Here is a 23,241-nt window from a genome sequence, read left to right on the forward strand (position 1 = left end):
ATGCCTGTAGTCCCAGCTACTCGGGAGGCTGAGGCAGAAGGATTGCTTGAGCTCAGGAGTTTGAGGTTGCTGTGAGCTAGGCTGACGCCACGGCACTCACTCTAGCCAGGGCAACAAAGCGAGACTCTGTCTCAAACAAAACAAAACAAAACAAAAAAAAACAGTCAATACGGACAAATTAGTGGTGGGATCAGAGAAAACACCATTATTTAGATAAAGTAGTGAAAGCAACTAAAAATTGAAAGCCAGTGAGTAAATTGGAAAAACAATCAGGGTGAAACTGGGATACACTGATAAAGAACGGTCAATAGCAACCACAAACTAACATTGGGAAACTAATAAGTACCTAACAATATACTAGCAATTTTATGTATGCTCTCTCATTTAATCCTTAAAACAAGAAGTGAGGTAACTATCAGCATCAAACTCTATTTTTTACATAAGAACTGAGGCTCAGAAAAGTGGCATGCCCAAGGCCACAAAGCCAGTAAGTGACACAACCCGGATTTCAAACCTGATCTGACTGTAAAGCTTGCTTAACTATTCTGTCTCAAGCTAGCTCTGATTTTTCAGGGGGGAAATGAAGCAAATAAAGTACAACATAACTTTCAAGGTCAAATTCAATAGAATTTCTTATGATTTCACAGATACTCCTTTGAAAAAAGAAACAGGACTGCTGTCTTTTTCTACCCACCGCAGGAGGCTGTGAAGAAGATTGCAATTAGGCCAAAAGTGAGGAAAGTAAACAGCTGGAAAATGCATCATGACAAAAAGAAGCCAGTATCAGTAGAAGCATCTTAGCCCATTCTCAAAGAGTTTAGAACAAGAGAGAACAAATTAAAACTAAATGAAGGTTCAACAATGAAAACAATACTAAAAGATATTCAGACAAATGCCTCCTCCTCACCCTTGCCTCCATCCATCTCATTCCCCTTCTCCCATCAAAGGCAATCATTTTTATTAGTTTCATGTATATCTTTCTAGAATTCCTTTATGCAAAAAAACAATTATTAATGTGCTTATTTCTCCCATTTCTTATAATACTATATGTATTGATTTGTACTTGGCTTTTCTCACTAACAATATGAGAAAAATTCACACTAAAATAGTACAAAAAGCCCTTTCAAAATGGAATAATTTGAAAATATACCCAAAATCTATATTAACAAATAACATTATTCTAGTACTAAAATTAAACAGAATGAAATTAAATTACAGGCTCCAAAATACAAAAAGTTAACCCCAAATCATCATTTTAGCCACCCAAGCATTCAGCTATCAACCATTTGGAAATCATTGACCATTCTGTAATCAAATGGCTTTTCTCTCTTCTTCCTACATTTCCTCCAGTAACAAAGGAATGTAAATAACATTTTGCCCCAGGCAGAGTCTTCTCCTTTTGGGCCTAGAAAGTGAGCATTACAGTTATAAGAGGATTTTCCAAATATAGTTTCTTTTTTAAAATTGTATATATTTGAAGTATACGACATCATATTATATACACATATACACAGTGAAATTACTACAGTCAAGCAAATTAACATATTCATCTCCTTACATAGTTATCTTTGTGTGTGTGTGTGTGTGGTAAGAACACCTGAAATCTACTCCCTTTGCAAATTTCCAGTATACAATACAATATTAACTATAGTGATCATGCTGTACATTAGGTCTCTAGACTTATAGTTTCAAATTCTAGGAAGTCTTTGAATTTGCTAGAAGATACTACTGAATGTAGAGGAACCAGGGAAAAGAAAGGTAATTTATTACAGTGAGTCCAATTTTAGAAACTCAAAACTATCCAAAAGTCAGAAAAATATCTAACTAAAATTTGATTTTTTTCATGTATAATAAATCATACTATATGGCACTTTAAAAATTAATAGAGTGATACAGTTAAAAAATACCTTTAACTCTAAAAACAAGAAATTATTGACCTAGATGAAAACAATTATAGCTTCGTGTGCTGAGGAAAAAATGAAAAACTGGAAAAGCTGAGCAGATAAATAAATAATAGCTGGCATTAATGGACAATGGACAAAATAATTGGTCAGAGGCTGGCAGTCATGGAGACAGCTTTCAGTCACTACCAACACAGCTTCCAAGTACGGAGGCCTCCTGTTATTTAACTTTATTACCAATGATTCAAAGCATTTGTCCTAACACTGAATAAGCCATAAAACAATGCTTTAGAATTGAAAAATTCAAAGCAGGTTCTCACTTACCTTCCCTGTTAGAACTGAGGGAAATTCAGTATCAAACTTGTTGGTCAAGCCAAACCTTAAAAACAAAGACAAAACAAAATATATTCTACCCAGCACATTTAACTCTTTCCCTTTTTTAAAGAAAAGTTACAAGCTCATGCATTTTTCTTTTGGTCTTTTGATTTAAAAATGTGAACTGAAAAAAATTTTTATATGATACTTATAGAAAATAAATCTTTATCAATCCAAATTAAAAGAAGCTTAACAAGGAACAAATGTTAAAGTGGGATTCTAATTAGACCCATAATGTGGGATTAAAAAATAATAAATTAGAGAAACACTTATATATACAGGTGGAAATGTCAATTTTTGATTTAATTGTTTCTGTCAAAACCCACTTTAGTTGATAATTGTTGGAGCTGGATGATGGGTAGTACGTGGGAGTGCATCAGACTATTCTTTGCACTTTCGTGTATGTGTATGCAAATGTTCCTAATAAAAAGTACCTCCTTTCCAACTAATACAGCCTCTGGAACTATAGAGTTTGACAACTTGTGACCAGTGACTATTCACTCAAAGGTTGATCCTAATAAATGGCTTTCATGTGTGAATTCAACCAATTTTGAGAAAACAGATCCTAGCCTTGAAAGATCTCTCTCTTAGTACACTCACTGAAATCTGTATTAAGAAGTAAAAACCAATTTTACAAGCCTTTACTCACCCGCTTGTTGATTTCAATAGGGATAACAAAGGTCACTTCCTGAATGTTAGATGATACCATACCATAGTGACTACAATTTTATGTTAGTGGAGAATAGGTTGTTAGCAAAAAGGAAAAGACACTAACATTTATTGAGAACTCCACATGAAGTAGGCAATAACAATAACAGTTACCAATAACTATGTACTTACCATGGGCTCAACACTGTGCTATATAAATACAGCCATGTGCTGCATAATAACTGATATTTTGGTCAACATCAGACTGCAAATATGACAGTAGTACTGTAAGATTATAATAGTGCTGAAAATTTTCTATCACCTAGTGATGTTGTACTGCTTGTAATGTCATAGTGCAATGCACTACTCATGTGTTTGTGGTGATGCTGATGTAAATAAACCTACTGCACTGCCAGTCACATAAAAGCATAGCACATACAATTATATACAGTACACAATACTTGATATTGATAATAGATGACTATGTTACTGGCTTATGTACTTTCTATACTTTTTAATTATTATTTTAGAGTGTATTCTTTCTACTTATATAAAAAAAGTTAACTGAAAACAGCTTCAGGCAGGTCCTTCAGGAAGTATTCCAGAAGAAGGCACTATTATCACAGGAGATGACAGCTCCAGGTGTATTATTGTTCCTGAAGACCTGCCAGTGGGACAAAATGTGGAGGTGGAAGACAGTGATATTGATGATCCTGACCCTGTGTAGGCCTAGGCTAACATGTGTATGTCTCAGTTTTTAACAAAAAAGTTTAAAAAAAATTAAGATAGAAAAAAGTTTATAGAATAAGGATAGGAAGAAATATTTTTATAGAGCTGTACAATGTATTTGTGTTTTACAAAAGCCAAAAAACTTTTTAAAAAGTTTATAAAGTAAAAAAGTTATAGTAAGCTAAGGTTAATTTATTCTTGAGAAAAGAAAATTTTTAAAATGAATTTAGTGTAGTCTAAGGATACAGTATTTATCAAGTCTACAGTAGTGTACAGTAATGTCTAGGCCTTCACATTCACTCACAACTCACTCACTGACTCACCCAGAGTAACTTCCAATTTTTGCAAGTTCCATTCATGGTAAGTGCCCTATATGGGTACCATTTCTTATCTTTCATACTATATTTTTACTGTACCTTTTCTATGTTTAGAGATGTTAAGATACGCAAATACTTACCATTGTGTTACAATTGCCTATAGTATTCAGTGCACTAACATGCTGTACAGGTTTGTAGCCTAGGAGCAATAGGCTATACCATATAGCCCAGGCGTGTAGTAGGCTATTATACAATGTAGGTTTGTGTAAGTGCACTCTATGATGTTTGCACAATGAAATCGCCTAATGACACATTTCTCAGAATGTAAAAGTGATCCATGACTATATACTACTTCTATACTTTAAAAGCCTTCAAGAGAGGTATTGTCATCTCCATTTTATAGACAAGGAAGCTGACACTCAGAAAAAAAAATTGAAAATAAACTAATTAAATGACTTGCCCACAGTCATGCAGTTAGTAAGTGAGGGGGGGGACCAACATTCAAATGTTTACCCCTAAGTCCTTTCTGTCCTAACAGGTGTTTAATAAAACCTTGTCGAATAATAAGCTACTGTACTGTTTGATTCAACTCATTTATGGCACTTTGGTCTTAGGGTCACATTAAAGAAATGGTAGGAATACAATGTACAGTTACAACTCTATGCAGGAATATCATACTGTCCTTGCATCATTTATGCTAATAGCCCATTTTCAAAGACGCAAGTCAGTCTTAAGCACAAAAACTCTCTATACTTAGCAGCTAGTGGCAAGATACATACCTGTGCCTAAATATACTATACTATGTATGTTCAAAATGTATTTTAAAACAAATCCCATATTTTCAAATAGTTGAGAAAATTAATTAGCAACTATAAAAAGACCTTAACTACATTAAAAAATCCTTAATTACTTCTGTTCAGGTGTCAGTACATATAATGAGAATATAATATGCAAACACTTTCCCTTTAAATCTATACATTTAAAGTATAGCCAAACTTAAAACAAGATGAGACATCCCTGTGCATGAATATTTATGGCAACTTTCATCTGCTGCTTGAAAAACTGGCACTCTAGTATTAAACATATATTTGTAATTATGTGCTAACTCAGCAAACAATGACATGACAAATATTCAATAGTGCAAGAAACATTTCATTTAAATCATTTAGCTAGTCAAATAGTGACTATCACTAGTCGAAAGGTGTATTTAATCCATTATTACACAAAGAGTAAATTCCTATTGTGTGACAAAGAAATAGATGCAGTTTTCATTTTTAGAAAGTAGACATGATATAAAGCAGAGCTCTATTTCCACATCTTGTCTAAATGCCTTTTAGATGCGATGTCAATAATATGTTCCTACCTCAATCAGAGACCGCTGCCATTTTAGCTTTTGCCAGCTGCCATTCCTCTACTAGATATCAAATATGTAGTGGATACAGACATGTATCCCTCAAAATGTATAGAATATTTTTATTATTTTACAATTTCTTACCTTTGCTATTTTCTTTTCACTTATCACCAGTAAATGGATTTTCCACTGTTTTCATTTCCCTAATATCCCCTCCTTTCTTAAGAAATTTTGAAACCTGATTTTTGATGCTGTTGTTTTGCTGAAAATAATTTATTATTCAGTAAATTTATGCAAAAGACAAATTCATTTTCTCTTCTTTACTGCCAAATTCAATGTTCTCTTGTCAGAACTTTTTCTCTTGACTTTGTCTGCAGCTGTGACACTGTTGATCACTCCCTTCCTAACCACTCCCATTCTTTCATTCTTCCTTGACACTCTTGCCTTTTACCAAAATTTAGCTTTTAGTCTTCTGCTTTTCTTTCTAAGGGAATTGTAACAGTTCAACTGTAATTGACAGCTTTGACAATCACTTCTATGCTGATGACCACCAAATCTATTTCTCTAGTAATATATTTTCAAATATGCTCTAGTCCCTCATCTCTAATTGTATAATGAAAATTTCCATTTGGATATCTTGCCACAAAATAATACCATCTTATGTGAAACGTATAAAATTAATGTTACCTTTTCTTGGAAATGTGTTCCCCTTTACAAATTCTTCATCTATGTCAGTGACACATTACTCTCTTCCTTTAACCTAGACCTTGGGATCATATCCGCACCTTCCTTCTCCTTTTTTTGCACCTTGCTTATGACCAGGTGGTCACTAAGTCCTGTTATTTGTTCCATTGAAATCATTCTCATAATGATTCCTTCCTTTCCACTGCCACTGCCACGGTGGCTCCTGTCTTCGCTCACGTGGTTCCTCTCGTTTCCTCTCCCTAGTTTAAGTCCTACATAGGCTTCGAGGCTCAAGTTCCAACCCCTGCTGTAATACCTTGAATGCTCAAGCCTATCATGGACTTCCCTTCTCTGAACATCCACTGCCATTTTTAATCTGCTCTATACAATTCACCAGTTAATAAAATTTTATCTTTTATTATTTGCTGCTCCATGTTAATATCTTAAAGGCAATTTACCTGTTAGCTCTGTAAAGCAAGGCCTATTTGTTTTCTCTGTATTCTTTACACAGCTTAGCCCAGTGCTCAAGTTCTAAAGAAACACTGGCTATATTCACATTACTAATTTTCTTCTCTAATATAAAAAGGGATTGCATTTTCTAAACTATAAAAAGTATATTAGAAATGGTAAAGAAAGTATCATTTTACTTCTTAATATACTCCCCTATGACCTACATATATCTACATCAAGAAGTATGAAGTAAGGCAAACTAGGTCCCCTACTCTCCTCATAATTTTGGCTAATAGGCAGTAGCAATCCTGTTCTTGCCTACCAGGGATTTCTTTCCTTAACTTTCCCCTTTAGAGACCTAGCACATTTAAAAAAAAAACTTAAATAAACTTAGGCTCAACATTTCACTTAGTAGCTACTAGGAAAATGTTGAAATGGCTGTTGGTGAATAAACACCTCAGTTCTGTTTCATAAACCAACCATTAAAGAACTATGAGTCCACAGAGGCTAGACAAACTCATCTGCTCATTACTGATCAGTGACAGACATTAGCCAAGATGTGGGGCTCTTCAGCATTAGACAAGCAGGCACTGACTTGGGAACTGCTCACATTATCATTTTATTGACTTCATTAAATACAGAATTTATTTTGTGTTTGAAGCTGACCCAGTTGGTGGTTCTTAATGATTGTATTTTTTTGTCAAGTGTCTTCAATGCTCAAATTTTGAATTTCTTCTGGAACAATTCATTGAATTAAAGGAAACTGAGGCAAAGAAGGATGGGTCTTCTAGTTGATCGTCTATCTTCTCTCCCTCCCTGCATCCCTCACTGTTTTTCACCTTTTTGAAAGTGGCTATATATCAGTCTTTTAAAATCTTGCACAAATCAAAATTCACATGGTCAGTTTGTTTAAGAAAACAGAGTAGTAAAATTCTGCCAACAAGAAACAACGATTTCACTAGAAAACTATGAACTTATAGTAATACTGATTCTGAAGCATGTGGACTGAACTCTACTATACCAAGGAAAAGGAAAGGCTACGCCATAAAATACAAACAGATTTTTTTAAAGATTCTAGTTAAATCTCTTTAATCTTTCATATGGAAATAATTATGTCCTACCACACTGTATCATGGCAAGTTATCACAGCTTCCGCATTCTCAAAGCCTAAAAGCTTATAAAATATTCACCTTATATAAACACAAATTAACAACGTATCACTGCAATTCCTCAAAGACATCTGTTTATAGAAAAGGCATTCTATTCCCTAATTTGTGAAGTATCAATATTTATAGTGCTAAGAGTTGCAGAAGTGCATTGTTTAGCAAATTTGGCCATCTTTTTCAATTCTATAATCTGGTAACTCCAGCTTTTTCAGATTAATTTTAATGAAAGAATTTTATGAGTCTCTGAGAATTGGTAATCTGTCATCTCTACTAACTTCTACACAGGTGTAATATCAAAGGTATATATATATTTTAAGTAATATAAAGAGTGTGGTAATGTCTAATAAATAAGGGAAAAAATCTCATGTGATATAATTTTTTCTGTATTTTAATACATTGGATCCAAATATTTATCCTAAAAAATATCAAGAAAAAAGTGACACTGTTATATCACTGAGATGTATAGTATTTCTGAAACGCTTAATACTTTCAAGAGACATTTCATTATTTCTGTTTCTATAATCTCAGATCTGTGGGAGTTAATTTAGCCATATATATTTTTTTAAATTGGAAAAAGATCTCCAAATATCCATTTATGGTCACCATCTCAGAACTGGAGTTACAATTTATGTGGTTAGGTCATTCTACTTAAGAAATTATAATTAATTGCATGTTAGAAGATTAGTATCTTGTTAAAGTAACTAGGAAACCCAAAATATTAACATAATACAAAAAGACAAGGGTACTCTGACACATAGGGGCTAGCTTAACAAAGTTTTCAGAGCTAAGCCCATGCCACAAACCCTATCACTGGGACTAGTGATACTGTTGTATCTACATATATCTATGCTCAGAAATAAGTACTCTCCACAGTGAGATTCAACTAAGTATTATTTGTTGAATGGGCATATCGAGTGTTACTAAGTGAACCAATATTCATTCAACTCACTTCATGTCAGGCACTGTGCTAGGCACTGAGGATTAAGAGGGAATCAAAATGTTCTTGCATGCAGCTTATAATTTATTGGGGGCAGAAAGGACTTGCAGGAGGTGGTGACATATGGAGAGCCTGGACAAGGGAAAGTATTGGCATTCTAGACGGAGGCCCCACCTTGAGCAGAGGCAATGAGATGACAAACAGCTGAACAGGAACGTACAAGCAGTAAGGGAAATGGCAGAAGATTAGGCTGATCCATAGGCAGGGTCCAGTTCTGTATGCCATGTTATGGAGCTTAGACTACATGCTGAGGTAAAGGAAAAACCACAGAATAATCTTAAGCAGGAAAAGTGGTTTAGTTAGATATACAATTTTGGTGTCTTAATGTAGCAGCAGGCTAGAGGATGGATGTGAGGGTGACAAGGATGAAGGCAAGACAAATAGTTAGGGTAGTGAAAGGGGCCTGATTCAGGGAAGCAGAGGTAGGGAGGAAAAGAAGAAATTTTTAGGTCATATATTGTTAATATTTGCTGATTGCTTAGCTGTTGAAAGTGTATGTAGGAAGGAAAACCAAGGATGGGTAATGGGAGATGTGAGGGAGTGTGGGGGAATGAGCTCTGTTTGAATATGCTGAATTTAAGATGACAGTGGGCCACTGAGTGAAGAAGCCCAGATAAGATCCCGAGCAGAGTCTGGTATAGAAATCCATATTTGGGAGACATCAAACAACTGAAAACATGAGAGGTAAAATGAGACCACCCAGGGAGAGTAGGGAATAAGAAAAGTATCGGTCTGAGAACAAAACTCTAGAGATCACTGATATTTAAGGGGCAAAAGAGGAGGAGAAGCTTATGAATGAGACAGTTAAGTAATAGCCAGAAACGTATAAGGAGAACCAGAAGAGTGAAGTGGCCAAGGAGTTCTTAGGTTTGTTTGTCTGGAAAAATGTTTTTTTTTTCTTAAATCAGAATTTGAACACCTTTAGAAAAGATATATATACCTTCCAGTTCAACTAAGTCCCCATCCCTACTTAATGCTGTACTATCTTCTGTGACCTGCCTTGCTTTTGCAGGCCTGTGTGTTTGTGACCCCAGAGTAGAAGCTTCTGAAAAAAGGAGTCATCATAAATGTCAAATGCAGTAGAGAGGACCAGGAGGATAGGGAATGAAAGATGTCCACTGATTTAGCAACAAGAAGGTCACGGTGATTGTAACTGAGGACAGCTCCTCTGTGGTTGTGGTAGCAGAACGTAGATCACAGAGGGGTGAAGAGAAAATAGATAAGGTGCACATAGCTACTCTTTAGAAATTTGGAGGAGAAGGAAGGAAGAGAGATTAAACAGCAACTAAAGGGAACATGGGTATAGGAAGACTTCTGTCTTAACTTTGTTTTTAAAAAATTAGACTGAATATGTTTAAACGCTGAGCTACTAGAGAGGCGGAAAGAGGAATACTGGAGAGATAGAGGCTGCCTGATGGAGCAAGATCGGGGAGAAGGTTGGAAGAGAAAGGTATGGAACATACAAATGGAGGGTTGAGAGCTGGACAAGTGGAGAGTTCAAGAGTCCTTGAACTCTAAGGTTGGAGGAAGAAGGCAAAGGAACTCAGATTTAATTAAGATCTAATGCAGCTTTGCAGTAGGAAGTGACATGATTAAATTGTGTTTTAAGAAAATTAGCTTGGCATAAGCATGCACGATGGATTGGAATGGGGAGAGTCAGCAGACTATGGCAATAACTCAAGCAGGAGATGATGGCAACTCAAACTAGAGTAGTGCCAAATAGGAATGGAGAAAATGAAAAATCTAAGAGACATTTCGAAAGGTCTGATGACATAATTCTGGGGACAGACTAGCATAGGGCAATTCAAGGAGAAGGAAGAGTCAAAATATCTCAAAGATTTTAAGTGTTATACTGGGAGATTAAAATGGTAGTATCAGGGTCAGAAATGAGGCAAATGGAAAGCACAGCCAATGTGGGGAGGGAAAAATGTTGGGCTTAATATATACAGAGTCTGAGGTGATAACTCAAATTTTAAACTCTGAAAGGAAACGAAGTCCTCTACACAATAGAAGACTACACAAAGAATGGAAAAAACTCAGGGTTGGGAGAGAATAAGAAACATTTCATTCCGATAGGGCATATAATTTAGGGTGACTCTAACATTCCTATGCCAGAAAAAAAATTAAACGGAAGCTGATATTTTAGATGTCTCAAAGTAAGATTACCTATATCATAAGTATTTTACTTTACCTGATATAAGTAAGGCTTTACTACCATAGAAAGATCCGTTTCTCAGATCCAGTAAAACTCTCTCCTAAACATGTAATCTTTTTTCAAATCCCAGACATTTAATATCAAATATGCTTTCTAGATGAGAGAATGCATACAATAAAACTAAAGTTTCCAAACTATACATTGGTTAGTGATTCAAGTACTGGTGTGCTGCTTTTCAGGTTTTGCTTCAGTCAATTAATACCAACAGTTACTACCAGCACTACTACTTAACACTCCTAATTCCAGAATTTTTAAGCTGGGAGGGACATTACACCAATCATAAGGGCCTGGGCATGGCAAGTGTCAGTGGTCCGCTTTTCATGAAGAAAACAGGTTGGTAAGTACTTCACTACGGTTGCATGGAGGGTACAAGGGAACTACAAATAAGTTTCAGGAAACTTAAATTGTTTCCTTGCTCCTTCTCCATTGTCAGAATTTTAGAAAATAATGTGGGGGTACAGTGTTGGAGTATGAAATTAGGGATTGGAATAGAGTCATTTGAAATAATCAGCATGAAAGTAACCTTTGGTGCCAGAATAATACTTAGAGTAATAAATTGTCTCCCTAGTGATGAAAGGAAGTAAAACAGCGCAGTAAGTTGGCATGTGAACACTGTAAGCTATCTGCAGAATTCTTGGACCAGGAAAAATTATCTTAAAATTGCCTAATCAAAAAGCAGGTCTAAAACCCTCCCCAAGCCCTTCCACAATTTCAAAATCTCTGTTAATACATTTCATGCAAAGATTACAAAAGTATATTACAATCATAATACTCGGCATGCTAAAAATCAAAGCTAACATCATGGGGGAGGTAGTACATATTCTAATATATGATTTATAATACAATATGAACTCAATTGAAGTCAAAGGGGTTAGGTGAGCCATCATCAAAATCAGAGGCAGCATGACATGATAGCAAAGAACAGGCCTATTTTGAAAATGCAGTAAATGATTGCACAGTTAAGGGGATGAACATGATACTCAAACTTACAAGTATTTACAGTCCAAGCAAATAAAACAGCACTCTTTAAAGCCCAGAGAACCATCATTCTTTCTTTTGCATTGCAACTACTATGTTATGAAGTCCCTCCCCATTTTATTTTCTCAAATATAATCCAAGAGTTCAATATTTTAAAAGGCCACCCTGGATAAATTTTCAAGAAATCATCCTCAGCTCCTGGAGGACTAATTTCCACATATATTTAATGTTCGTATATTTAATATTTGGGCATACAAAATCCCCTGGAGGCATCTTAAATTATCTCACAGGTGAAAAGCTTTAGAAACCATCTACTATTCCAAACTCTTTATTTTACAGATGCAGAAATCAAGGCCCAGAAATGGGAAGCAACCTGACCAAGGTCACAGGGCCAATAAGAACCAAAACTGGGACTAGCATCTAAGAGCCCTCTCAATCCATTGCTCTTTCTACTTTCCACAGCTGCCTCTCAACCTGAACCTCTAATGGTGTAATATTTAAGGAAAGATTAGATGGAAAGAATGGATAGATGCATATGTGGGTGAATGGACATTCCATAATATTATTCACAAAATATATTATGTTTCTGTTTTGAAGAAGCCAAGCCTAGTTCTTGTCACATGTCACAGCAGTCGCTGTTTTCCACTAGATACCAATCTTGGCAGCAAAGAACCTTCTAGTACATCCTGCAGTTTAGGAGACTATTCACTTGCCCGCATACATACAAAAAAGGAGGTTCGCCCCTACTCCAATCCCTCTGGCTCCCAACCCCCTAACTTCCCTGTCCTATACTCATTTTTTACCTGGCGTTGTTGCGTCACACTTACACTCTCCCCACTTCCTTTACACCTATCCACCCTCAGTTTCTCCATTAAGACCAGGTATCCCTTACTAACTGTATGCCTCAGTTAGCCCTCCCCCACTCCACAGGCCCTTGGATCCTTCCCATTCCACTGTTGCCAAATCTCAGCCTTTTCAAACCCCGTGGCCCCTTCTCGCTTACACAGTGATGTGGCCGGCGCCCCGCACCAATACAGGGTCGGGGGCATATCTCCGCAGATGCTCCTCGCTCACTACCCGAGGCGGGGGCGGCGCCTCCTCCTCTTCCTCCTCCTCCTCTTCCTCCTCCTCTTCCTCCTCCTCCTCCTCCTCCTCATCATCATCCTCGTCATCGTCGGGCCCAGATACCGACGACGACGACGGCGACGACGACGACGTTGCTGCTTCTTCTTCCTCCTCCTCCTCCAGTTCCGAGATGGTGTCGAACTCCGCCATGTTGGGCAGCAGGATGCTCATCACGTGACCTCGCGATCGCCGCCACTCTCACGGAGAAGAGTTTGAACCTGCTGAGGTGCTGGAAGAGGAGGGGGAACGAAATGAAGAGGAAGAGGAGGAGGGGGTAGGGACGGGATTTGAGGAAACGCGCCTGCGTGTTGGGCAGACGGGGGGGGGGGGGGACGGTTGTTGGAGGCGGGGGTATGAGAGAGAGGAGCGAATTCAGTGTACGCTTGCGCGGCTCGGAGGGGAGGGGGCTGTTGGAGGTGAACTCCGGGGAATTACCGAGGTCTGGTCTGCGGGTGCTGATCTTAACACTGCGCTCTCCGCACCCGCTGCTTCTATCCGGGGGACATACCTTCTGATTTAATTTCCGATTAATTAAGGCTGGATATTATTACCGCCAGTGCAGGCGGGAGAAGGAAAGCATATTCTATAAAAATAAAGTTAGCTCTTTGCCCAAAACATACGGTATATACCAATCTCTTACGTTTAAGAATTACACTTTAAAAGACTTTTGCGTCAGAACTTTGCCACAACACTGAAAGGCAGGGTAAGCATTTTTTATTAACATTTTACTCAAAGAGGAAACTCTGTTACTACTTCTATGTAGTACTTATGGAGGATTTTGTAAATGTCGGGGACTGTAGTAAGTGCTCTATATGAATGTCTCATTTAATCCTCCACAATCCTATGAGGTATGTACCACGATGATCTCATTTTGCAGATAGGAAATCTAGATGCAGAGAGATTAAGTAGCTTGTCCAAGGTCAGGGAGTTACTCAATGGTAGATCTGGTTTTACATTTGGACGTCTCTTCTGATTCCAAAAGCCCAGTACTCCTACCAAAGGGCTATACTGCCTGAAGTTGTTTGGAAAGGTTTTGTACAGCGGTGCCTTTTGAGCTGTTTCTTAAAAGATGAATCAGAATATGCATGTTGAATTTTGGAGGGTTTTTTTTGGGGGGGGGTAAGCCTGCCAACCTAATAAAACATGGATTAACATCATCCATTTTCCAGACACTGGGCTAGGCTCTTTCACATAACGCTTCAGTTAATCTTTAAACAATCCTGCGAGGTAGGCAGCATATATATATTTCGATGCCAAAACCAAGTCTCAAGAAATTTGAAGTAATTTTTTGAGGTCTATGGTGACATTTTGTCCAAAACGTCCCATTTTAAATAGTCTGTCTTCTCCACACCCACTAACATGTAGAAATCATATATTTTGAGTTTACAAACAATGTACCAAACTAGTTCGTATTTGGCAGCAGCACAAAAATTCGTATTATTAAGACATGAAGGCACACAGCTAAGTAACACAACAAATATTGTAATCCAGGTATTCTAATACCAGCTTCACTGCTCTTTCTGCTGCAGTACAGCCTCATGCCAATCAGATGGTGAGACTCTGGAAACGGACAGCCACACTTTAATTCAGGATGAGCAATACAGTAACAGTGTAGCAGTATAGCAGTATAAACAAAGTACGTAGGGTGTATGAAGGAGGAAGAAATTAGTTCTGTAAGAGTAACAAATCTCACGCCTGTAATCCTAGCACTCTGGGAGGCCGAGGCGGGCGGATTGTTTGAGCTCAGGAGTTCGAGACCAGCCTGAGCAAGAGCGAGACCCCGTCTCCACTAAAAATAGAAAGAAATTAATCGAACAACTAAAAATATATAGAAAAAAATTAGCCGGGCATGGTGGCGCATGCCTGTAGTCCCAGCTACTCGGGAGGCTGAGGCAGGAGGATCGCTTGAGCCCAGGAGTTTGAGGTTGCTGTGAGCTAGGCTGACGCCAGGGCACTCACTCTAGCCCGGGCAAAAGAGTGAGACTCTGTCTCAAAAAAAAAAAAAAAAAGTAACGAATCATTATCATCAAAGAGTTTGTGTTATTAAAGTGAAAAATTTAACATTTTATTCAAAAGTTTTTAGAAACTTTAAAAGTAAGTTGTAGCACTATCAATAAGCAACAAAATATAGCTTTTTGTAGTATAGAAAACTTCATGTATTAGCCAGAAATTATAAGAACTGGAACCTTAAAATATTTCATAATAGTCTTCTGGCAACACATATATATCTTTACTTTTCTTGGATGTTAGTAAATGTGTCATACATCAACTATGGGAGTGAAATACCTTACATTTAAGATTGATTCCATATTCTGCACCAGTTCTCTTTCAAGAAGCAAAAAAACCCATAGATGAGACTAAAATTTTTCCAAATATATTATCCACAATGGTCCACTAAGTTAATATCTAGAGGGTAAAGTATTTTGCTGATTACTGCTTAAATGGTAGTTTCCCCTTTTCACCACTCAAGATTAGGTTAGGAAGGGTTATTTGAAGGAGAGACAGGGGAGCAAGGGGTGGACTTTGTGACAAGTGCGAATAAGGTATTGGAACTATGGTAAAAGTGAAGAAATGATGGCTGTGGAGAATGGGAGGAAAAGAAAGGGAGGAGGAAATTCTCCCAAAGTGGAAAGAGGCCCCTGACATTTAGTCAGATGTCAAAAGGACAAAGCGGTTCAGGGAAGTGCTTTACTTGGCTAAATGCACAAGTATGTCAAAACTGCTCATCCATTTTCTCCTATATACGTTGTGCTTAAAAGGTATGTGTGATTCCAAAGGTAATTTATTTTACTGAATTGTAGGAGAATTTGGGGTTGAGCAAGCTGAGAAAAACACATTTTGTTTATATATTGTCAATAAACATGAGAAACACCATGGCTTCTAAATGATACTTTAGCATTGAGAATAGTAAATCAAGGAGTGGATGGAAAAGAAAGCAGGCCACGTAACATTCTGCCCCGTGTGCTAAGCAGGGCATTTGATTAACTCTCTCATCTAATGGATGGGGACCTGAGGCATGAGGTCACAGGCTTTATGATCTGAGAGGGGCTCAAGTTTAAAACAGCTGTAACATTTATTTATTTATTATTTATTTATTTAGAATATTACCTGGGTACAAACATTTTGGTTGCATAATTTGCTTTCGTACAGTTTGAGTCGAAGTTATAAGTGTGCCCTTCAGCCAGTTATTTATTGTGCATTATACCCGTTAGGTATGAATTTACCCATCCCCTCCCACCCACTTGATTTCCCTTGAATTTTACTTCCATATGTGCACAAAAGTGTTGGTCAGTTAATTCAAGTTAGTACTGAGTACATGTGGTATTTGTTTTCCATTCTTGCTATACTTCACTAAGAAGAATGGCCTCCAGTTCCATCCAGATTGTTACAAAAGATACTAGGTCTCCATATCTTTTTGTCTTTATGACTGAGTAGTGCTCCATAGTATACATATACCACAATTTATTAATGCACTGAGGTATTGATGGGCATTTGGGTCGATTCCACATCTTTGCGATTGTAAATTGTGCTGCTATAAACGTTTGATTGCAAGTGTCTTTTTAATAAAATGTCTTTTTTCCTTTGGGTAAATACCTAGTAGTGGGATTGCTGGATCAAATGGTAGGTCTACTTTTAGTTGTTGAAGTATCTCCATACTATTTTCCATAGAGGTTGTAGTAGTTTGCAGTCCCACCAACAGTGTGTAAGTGTACCTTTCTCTCTGCATCCTCGCCATCATCTGTTGTTTTGGGACTTTTGGATAAAAGCAATTCTCACTGGAGTTAGGTGATATCTCACTGTGGTTTTGATTTGCATTTCCTTGATGATTAGAGATGTTGAGCATTTTTTCATGTGTTTGTTGGCTATTAATCTATCTTCTTTTGAAAAGTTTCTGTTCATGTCTTTTGCCCACTTTTTAATGGGGTTGCTTGATTTTTTTCTCACTAATTTGCTGCAGTTCTTTGTACATTCTTGTTATCAGCCCTTTGTTGGATATATAGCATCCAAATATTTTCTCCCATTCTGTAGGTTGTACATTTGCTCTATTGATGGTGTCCTTGGCTATGCAGAAGCTATTTAATTTGATCAGGTCCCATTTATTTGTTTTTTGTTATTGTTGTTGTTGTGAAGGCTTTTGGGGTCTTCTTAAATTCTTTGCCTAGGCCAATGTCTATAAGAGTTTCTCCAACATTTTCTTCTAGAATTCTTATAGTTTCATGCCTTAGGTTTAAGTCTTTTATCCATCATGAATTAATTTTTGTGAGAGGTGGGAGATGTGGATCCTGTTTTAGCCATTTGCATGTGCCTATCCAATTTTCCCAGCACCATTTATTGAATAGGGATTCTTTATGCAAGTGTATGTTTTGTCTGCTTTGTCAAAGATCAGATGGCAATGTGAGGATGGATTCATATCTGTGTCCTTTGTTCTGATTGATAGATCTATGTCTCTGTTTTTGTGCCAGTACCATGCTGTTTTGGTTACTATACCCTGTAGTATAGCTTGAAGTCTGGTAAAGTGATACTTCCTGATTTATTCTTATTATGTAGGATTGCATTAGCTACTCAGTGTCTTTTCTGGTTCCACATGAAGTGTAGAACTATTTTTTTTGAGGTCTGCAAAAAATGACATTGGTATTTTAAAAACGACTGCATGGAATCTGTAAATCACTTTAGGTAGTAGAGACATTTTAACAATGTTGATTCTGCCAATCCATGACCATGATATGTTTTTCCATCTGTTCCCATCCTCTGCAATTTCTTTCCTCAGTGTTTTGAAGTTCTCCTTATTAGAGGCTCTCACTTCCTTAGTTAAATATATTCCTAGGTATTTTATTTTCTTTGTTGCTATTATGAAAGATATTGAGCCTTTGATTTGATTCTCAACTTGACTGTTATTGGCATGCAGGAAAGCTACTGATTTCTGTGCATTGATTTTGTAGCCTGAGACTTTGCTGAATTCATTTAACAATTCTAGGAGTCTCTTGGTTAAATCTTTGGGATTTTCTAGATATAAGATCATACTGTCAGCAAAGAGTGATAGTTGGACCTCTTCTTTCCCCATTTGGATACCCTTGATTTCCTTCTCTTGCCTGATTGCTCTGACAAGGACTTCTAGCACTATGTTGAATAGAAGTGGTGATAGTGGGCAACCTTTTGTATTTCCAGTTCTAAGTGGGAATGCCTTCAATTTTTCCCTCTTTGGTATGATGTGGGCTGAGGGTTTGTTGTATATGGCTTTTATTATTTTGAGGTATGTCCCATCTATGCCTATTTTGTTAAGAGTTCTTATCATAAACGGGTGCTAAATTTTGTCAAATGCCTTTTCTATATCTATTGAGAGGATCATATGGTCTTTGTTTTTGCTTCTGTTTATATGGTAAATTACATTTATAGATTTGTGTATGCTGAACCATGCTTGCATGTCTGAGATGAAGCCCACTTGGTCATGGTGAATTATTTTTTTGATGTGTAGTTGAATTTGGTTTGCTAAGAATTTATTGAGAATTTTTGCATCTATATTCATAGGGGATATTGGTCTGTAGTTTTCTTTTTTTGTTGTTGTGTCCCTTCCTGGCTTGGTATCAAGGTGATATTGGCTTTGTAAAATGAGTTGGGGAGGATTCCTTCCTTCTCAATGTTATGGAATAGTTTCTACAGTATATGTACCAGTTCTTCTTTGTAGGTTTGGTAAAATTTGGGTATGAAACTGTTTGGTCTGGGACTTTGTTTTTTGTTGGAAGATTTTTTTATTGCTGCTTCAGTTTTAGTTCTTGATATTGGTCTGTTCAGGATTCCTGTTTCTTCCTGATTCAGCCTAGGGAGGTTGTGTGTTTCTAAGAATTTGTCCATTTCCTCCATGTTTTTACATTTATGGGCATAGAGATTTTTATAGTATTCAAAGATGATGTTTTGTATTTCTGTGATATCAGTAGTGACTTCTCCTTTTTCATTTCTCATCAAGCTTATTAAAGTCCTTTCCTCTCTGCTTCTGGGCAATCTAGCAAGAGGCCTGTCAATTTTGTTTATTTTTTGAAAGAAGTAACTTTTTGTTTCATTAATCTTCTGTATAGTTCTTTTGTTACTGATTTCATTTGGTTCTGCTTTTATCTTGGTTATTTATTTTCTTTTCCTGGGTTTAGGATTTTTTTGCTCTTCCTTTTCCAGTTCCTTGAGACAATTCATTAGGTTGTCAATTTGTGATTTTTCTGTCTTTTAGATGTGAGCATTTAAGGTGATGAGTTTTCCTCTCAGGACTGCTTTTGCTGTATCCCACAGATTTTGATAACCTATGTCCCCATTAACATTTAGTTCAAAGAAGCTTTTGATTTTCATCTTTATCTCCTCCTTGATCTAATAATCATTCAGCAATAGGTTGTTTATTTTCCACAACTTTGTGTGGAGATGAGTGTTTCTGTTGGAATTGATTTCAAATTTTATTATACTGTGGTCTGAGAAGATGCATGGTATAATTTCTATTTTGTAAATGTGTTGATATCTGGTTCATGGCCCTGTCTCTGAGTCCCCAGAGATTGATCTCTGACTGTGCTGGGGAGAGGAATGCTAGTCCTGAGTTGCCTTTGGGGTGTTTTAGCAGATTTGATGAACCTCTTGGGTTACCTCTGACCTGTTGTCTTCACCTCTTCCCAATGTGTAGTGAGTTCGGTGTCCCATCTTAATCTCTGAGCTGGTGGATTGTACTTGTGGGTACCAATCCATTGCTCCCTAATAGCTTGAGATGGAAGGCAGTATGTTTAGCTATTGGCTTGTTCCCACTGTTGTTGATTATATTAACAGTTTGCATGGAGGAGCCAGTTGTGGAGGTATTCTGTTGTGCCTGTGGTAGGCTTTGTTCCCCCAGGTCAGGTATATGAATACCCTTAGCTTTGGGAGGGGCCTTGTGGTTTCCAAGGGTTGCTTGGACCCTGCTCCCCCTGGTGTAGGGGTAGGAGCAAGATAGGTCATGGCTGGGATGTGAGAGTCTGGGTGTGGGGCTTTGCTGAGCCTCTATGGTGCTCAGAGTTTGCTTATCCAGCTGTTAGGGGGAACTGCTGATATGGAGTTTAAGGCTACCTCTCCAAGCCTGGGGAGCTGCTCCTGTTGGGAGGAGCCTAATCATGAGATTGCTGAGGCCCCTAGCCAGGCTTTTTCCATCCCTGTCCACTAGCCCCGTTTTTCTGCAGGGTGGGGCATGCCTCCTCCCCACTTGTTCTCTGCAATTCCATAGCATTTTCCCCTCTCATCAGTCTGTGTGCACTCCCTCTCCATGAAAGACTGGCTCTCCAGCTAACCCACAGTTTGTGTGTCTGACATGCTGGCATGTGTCTACCTGTGATGCTGGCAGATAGGGGGAGCTTAAATTGTGCACCCCTTTCCCACCCAGACCCCCAAGGCAAGTCAGGTAGGTCTCTCTATCCACAGAGGTCTCCACTGGGGGGACATTCCCATCAGGGGAGTAGTGGCAGCTCAAGAGACTCTTGGGTCAAGCTGCACTCCCTATTGAAGTGAGTGATGTGGGGCACCACTGCTTCAGTTCAGCCTGAGCTCAGAAGCATTCAGTTGCCATGGGAACCAGGACCTATGCAAAATAAGTCCTAGCGCTGCAGCCTACTCCAGTATGGCTATTCTCCAGCGGGTATTGGGGGATGGGGTGTGCTCACAGCCCCCTGCTCCTCTGTGCTCCTCCACACCCTCCCGTTGGCTATGTTCACAAGGGCTCTCTCTTGCCACCCAAGCAGGGAACTGCAACCCCTCCCATCTCACTCCCCATCCGGCTGTTTGAGCTATCAGAAGGTGAACACACCAAATGCCTCTGGGCAGGAATATCGCAAACTGCGGCTATCCCACTGAATTGGTGGAAATGTACCTTCAGTGCTGAACAGCGGGTCACTCAGCACAGAGTATTCTACAGGCTACTATGGTGGGGGGAGGGGACATGGTCTCCCTCACCGCTCTAGTGTTGGAGCTGCCACTACTATGGCTATGCTCTCTCCGAGGCAGGTTTGGCTGGCAATGCGCTCCTGTTGCAGGGAGCCAAGTCTCTCAGTGAAAAGCACTTTCGCAGCTACTATGCGGAGGGTGGATCCAGGGCTACAGGCCGGCCTCAGTCAGAATTACCTTCTGAGATGCCAGCAGTGGAGGAGGTGCAGAGGAGGAGGGATCCAGATGCAGAGATGTCAGCTCTCTGGTCCCTCTTAGCACTCCCTTGCAGAGTGAGAGCCCTGTGTCCTGTTGCTGGCCTGAGGCACCCGGGTTGGGGGAGGAGAGACCCCCGCCCTTTCGCTGGGTTCCAGGACTCCCTGGATTTGGTTCACGCTGCCGATCTCGCTTTTCTCTCTTTTCTCTCCTCCCCTTAGCTTCCCAGCTCCTCTTGGTAGGGTCCCCGGACTCCTCTGCTGTCTCTCCCAGTGGTCCACATCTGTGCAGTAATTGTTCTCTGCTCCCCTGAGTCGGACACTCTACCCTTATGCTCGACGGTCCAAGAAGCCGTGTTTCTAGTTGGCCATCTTGGCTCTCCTCTGCTTTTGCAACTTTGTAAATGTTGTTGCGGCATATTTTTTGTGTCTACTTCTGGGTTATCTGTTCTGTTCCAATGTTTATGCATCTGTATCTTCACCTGTACCATTCGGTCTTTACTACTGTAGCTATATAATAAGTCTTGAAATTGGGTATGCTAATGCCTCCCAGTCTATTTTTGTTTGTCAAACTTGTTTTAGCTCTTCTAGCTTTTTTGCCTCTTCATATACATTTTGGAATAATCTTGTGTATAAGTACAAAATAATCTTGTGACTTTGGCATTTGCAGTAAACTTGAAAATTTGGAGAGAATTAATTATTATGTTGTCTTCCAAACCATGAACACTGTATGTCTCTACAACGACTTCAATCTTCTTTAGTTTCTTTCATCAACGTTTTGAAGTTTTCGAGATGCAGATCCTGTACGTATTTTTTAGATTTACAACAAAGTATTTCTTTTATTGAGCAATTGTAAATAGTATTGTCTTTTTAAATTTTGGTTTTCACATGTTAATTTTTTGTCTAAGAAAATGCAATATAGATTATTGTGTTTTGATCTTATATCCTGCAACTTGGCTGAACTCAATATCTCTAAATTTTTAAAATTTTTTTGTAGACTCTTTTGGGCATTCTACATAGACAATTATATAATCTGCTAATGTGGAAAATTTTATTTCTTACTTTCTCATATTTATGCCTTTTATTTCCTTTTAATGCCTTATTACACTGGTTAGAACTTCCAGGACTGTGTTGAATAAGAGTGATGAACACAGATATCCTTGCCTTGTTCTAGAGCTTAGGGAGGAAGCATTCAGTCTTTCGGCATTAAGGACACATTTAGTTGTTGATTTTTTGGTATTTATTCTTAATCAAGCTGAGAGAACTCCACTCCATTTTTAGTTTTCTGAGAGCTTTAATTACCAATGGGTGTTTAATTTTGTCATGCTTTGTATGTATCAGTTGATACGATCATGTCATTTTTCTTTAATTTTCTTCTTTTGTATAATGGATTACATTAATTGAATATTGAACCAGCCTTGAATCCCTGGAGTAAACCCAAGTGGGTTATAGCATATAATTCTTTTTATATATTGCTGATTTCTATTTGCTAATAATTTGCTATAGATTTTTGCATCTGTAGGGATATTGTTGTGCAGTTTTCTATTTTTGTCTGATCTTAGTATCGAGATTCTAGCTTTGTAAAATGAGTTGAAAAATGTTCTTTCCTCTCCTATTTTCTGGAAAGGGTTGTGTAGAATTGGTTTTAATTCCTTAGACCTTTGATAGAGTTTTCCAGTGAAACCTTCTGAGCTGGAAGACTTTTTGGGGGGAGTTTCAAATTATAAATTCAGTTATATTAACAGCCATAGAGGTATTCAAATAATCTATTTGATATTGAGATAATTATTATACTTTGTGTTTTTCAATGAATTCATACACTTCTCCTAAGTTTTTAGATTCATGTGTGCACAATTGTTTGTATTACATCCTTATCCTTTTGATGTCTGCAGGGTCTGTAGCGATAGTCCTTTTTTTTCCTGATACTGGTAACTTGTGTGTTTTTTTTTTCCAATCATTTTAGAGGTTTGCCAGTTTTTTTTGACCCTTCAAAGAGTAAGCTTTTTGTTTTATTTTATTTATTTATTTACTATTTTTCTGGGTTGAATTTCACTGATGTCTGCTCTTATCATTATTGCTTAATTCTTCCTGTGTGCTGTGGGTTTACATTTCTGCACTCCAGCCTGAACTACAAAGCAGGACACTGTTTCTAAAAAAAAAGAAAATTGATAGA

The 23,241-nt window shown here is 38.0% G+C and overlaps 1 protein-coding gene across 4 annotated transcripts in view; it reads right to left on the minus strand.

Annotated features, from left to right (window-relative positions):
• Nucleotides 1-13,247, minus strand: part of CHIC1 (cysteine-rich hydrophobic domain 1) — a 65,376-nt gene extending 52,129 nt beyond the window's left edge. For 2 of the 4 annotated variants that reach the window (XM_012664088.1, XM_012664089.1), the window contains exons 1-2: nt 12,815-13,186; nt 2,226-2,280 (exon numbers count right to left, since the gene is read on the minus strand). In XM_012664088.1, the coding sequence (XP_012519542.1) occupies nt 2,226-2,280; nt 12,815-13,107 (348 nt within the window). In that variant the 5' untranslated portion in view covers nt 13,108-13,186. Of the gene's footprint in view, nt 1-2,225; nt 2,281-12,814 lie in introns of all 4 variants that reach the window. The other 2 variants (XM_012664091.1, XM_012664090.1) reach the window with 2 other exon arrangements.
• Nucleotides 13,248-23,241: the final 9,994 nt, after the last annotated feature.

Source organism: Propithecus coquereli, unplaced genomic scaffold, assembly GCF_000956105.1.
Source record: "Propithecus coquereli isolate 6110/MARCELLA unplaced genomic scaffold, Pcoq_1.0 Scaffold86, whole genome shotgun sequence".
NCBI classification, from domain to species: domain Eukaryota; kingdom Metazoa; phylum Chordata; class Mammalia; order Primates; family Indriidae; genus Propithecus; species Propithecus coquereli.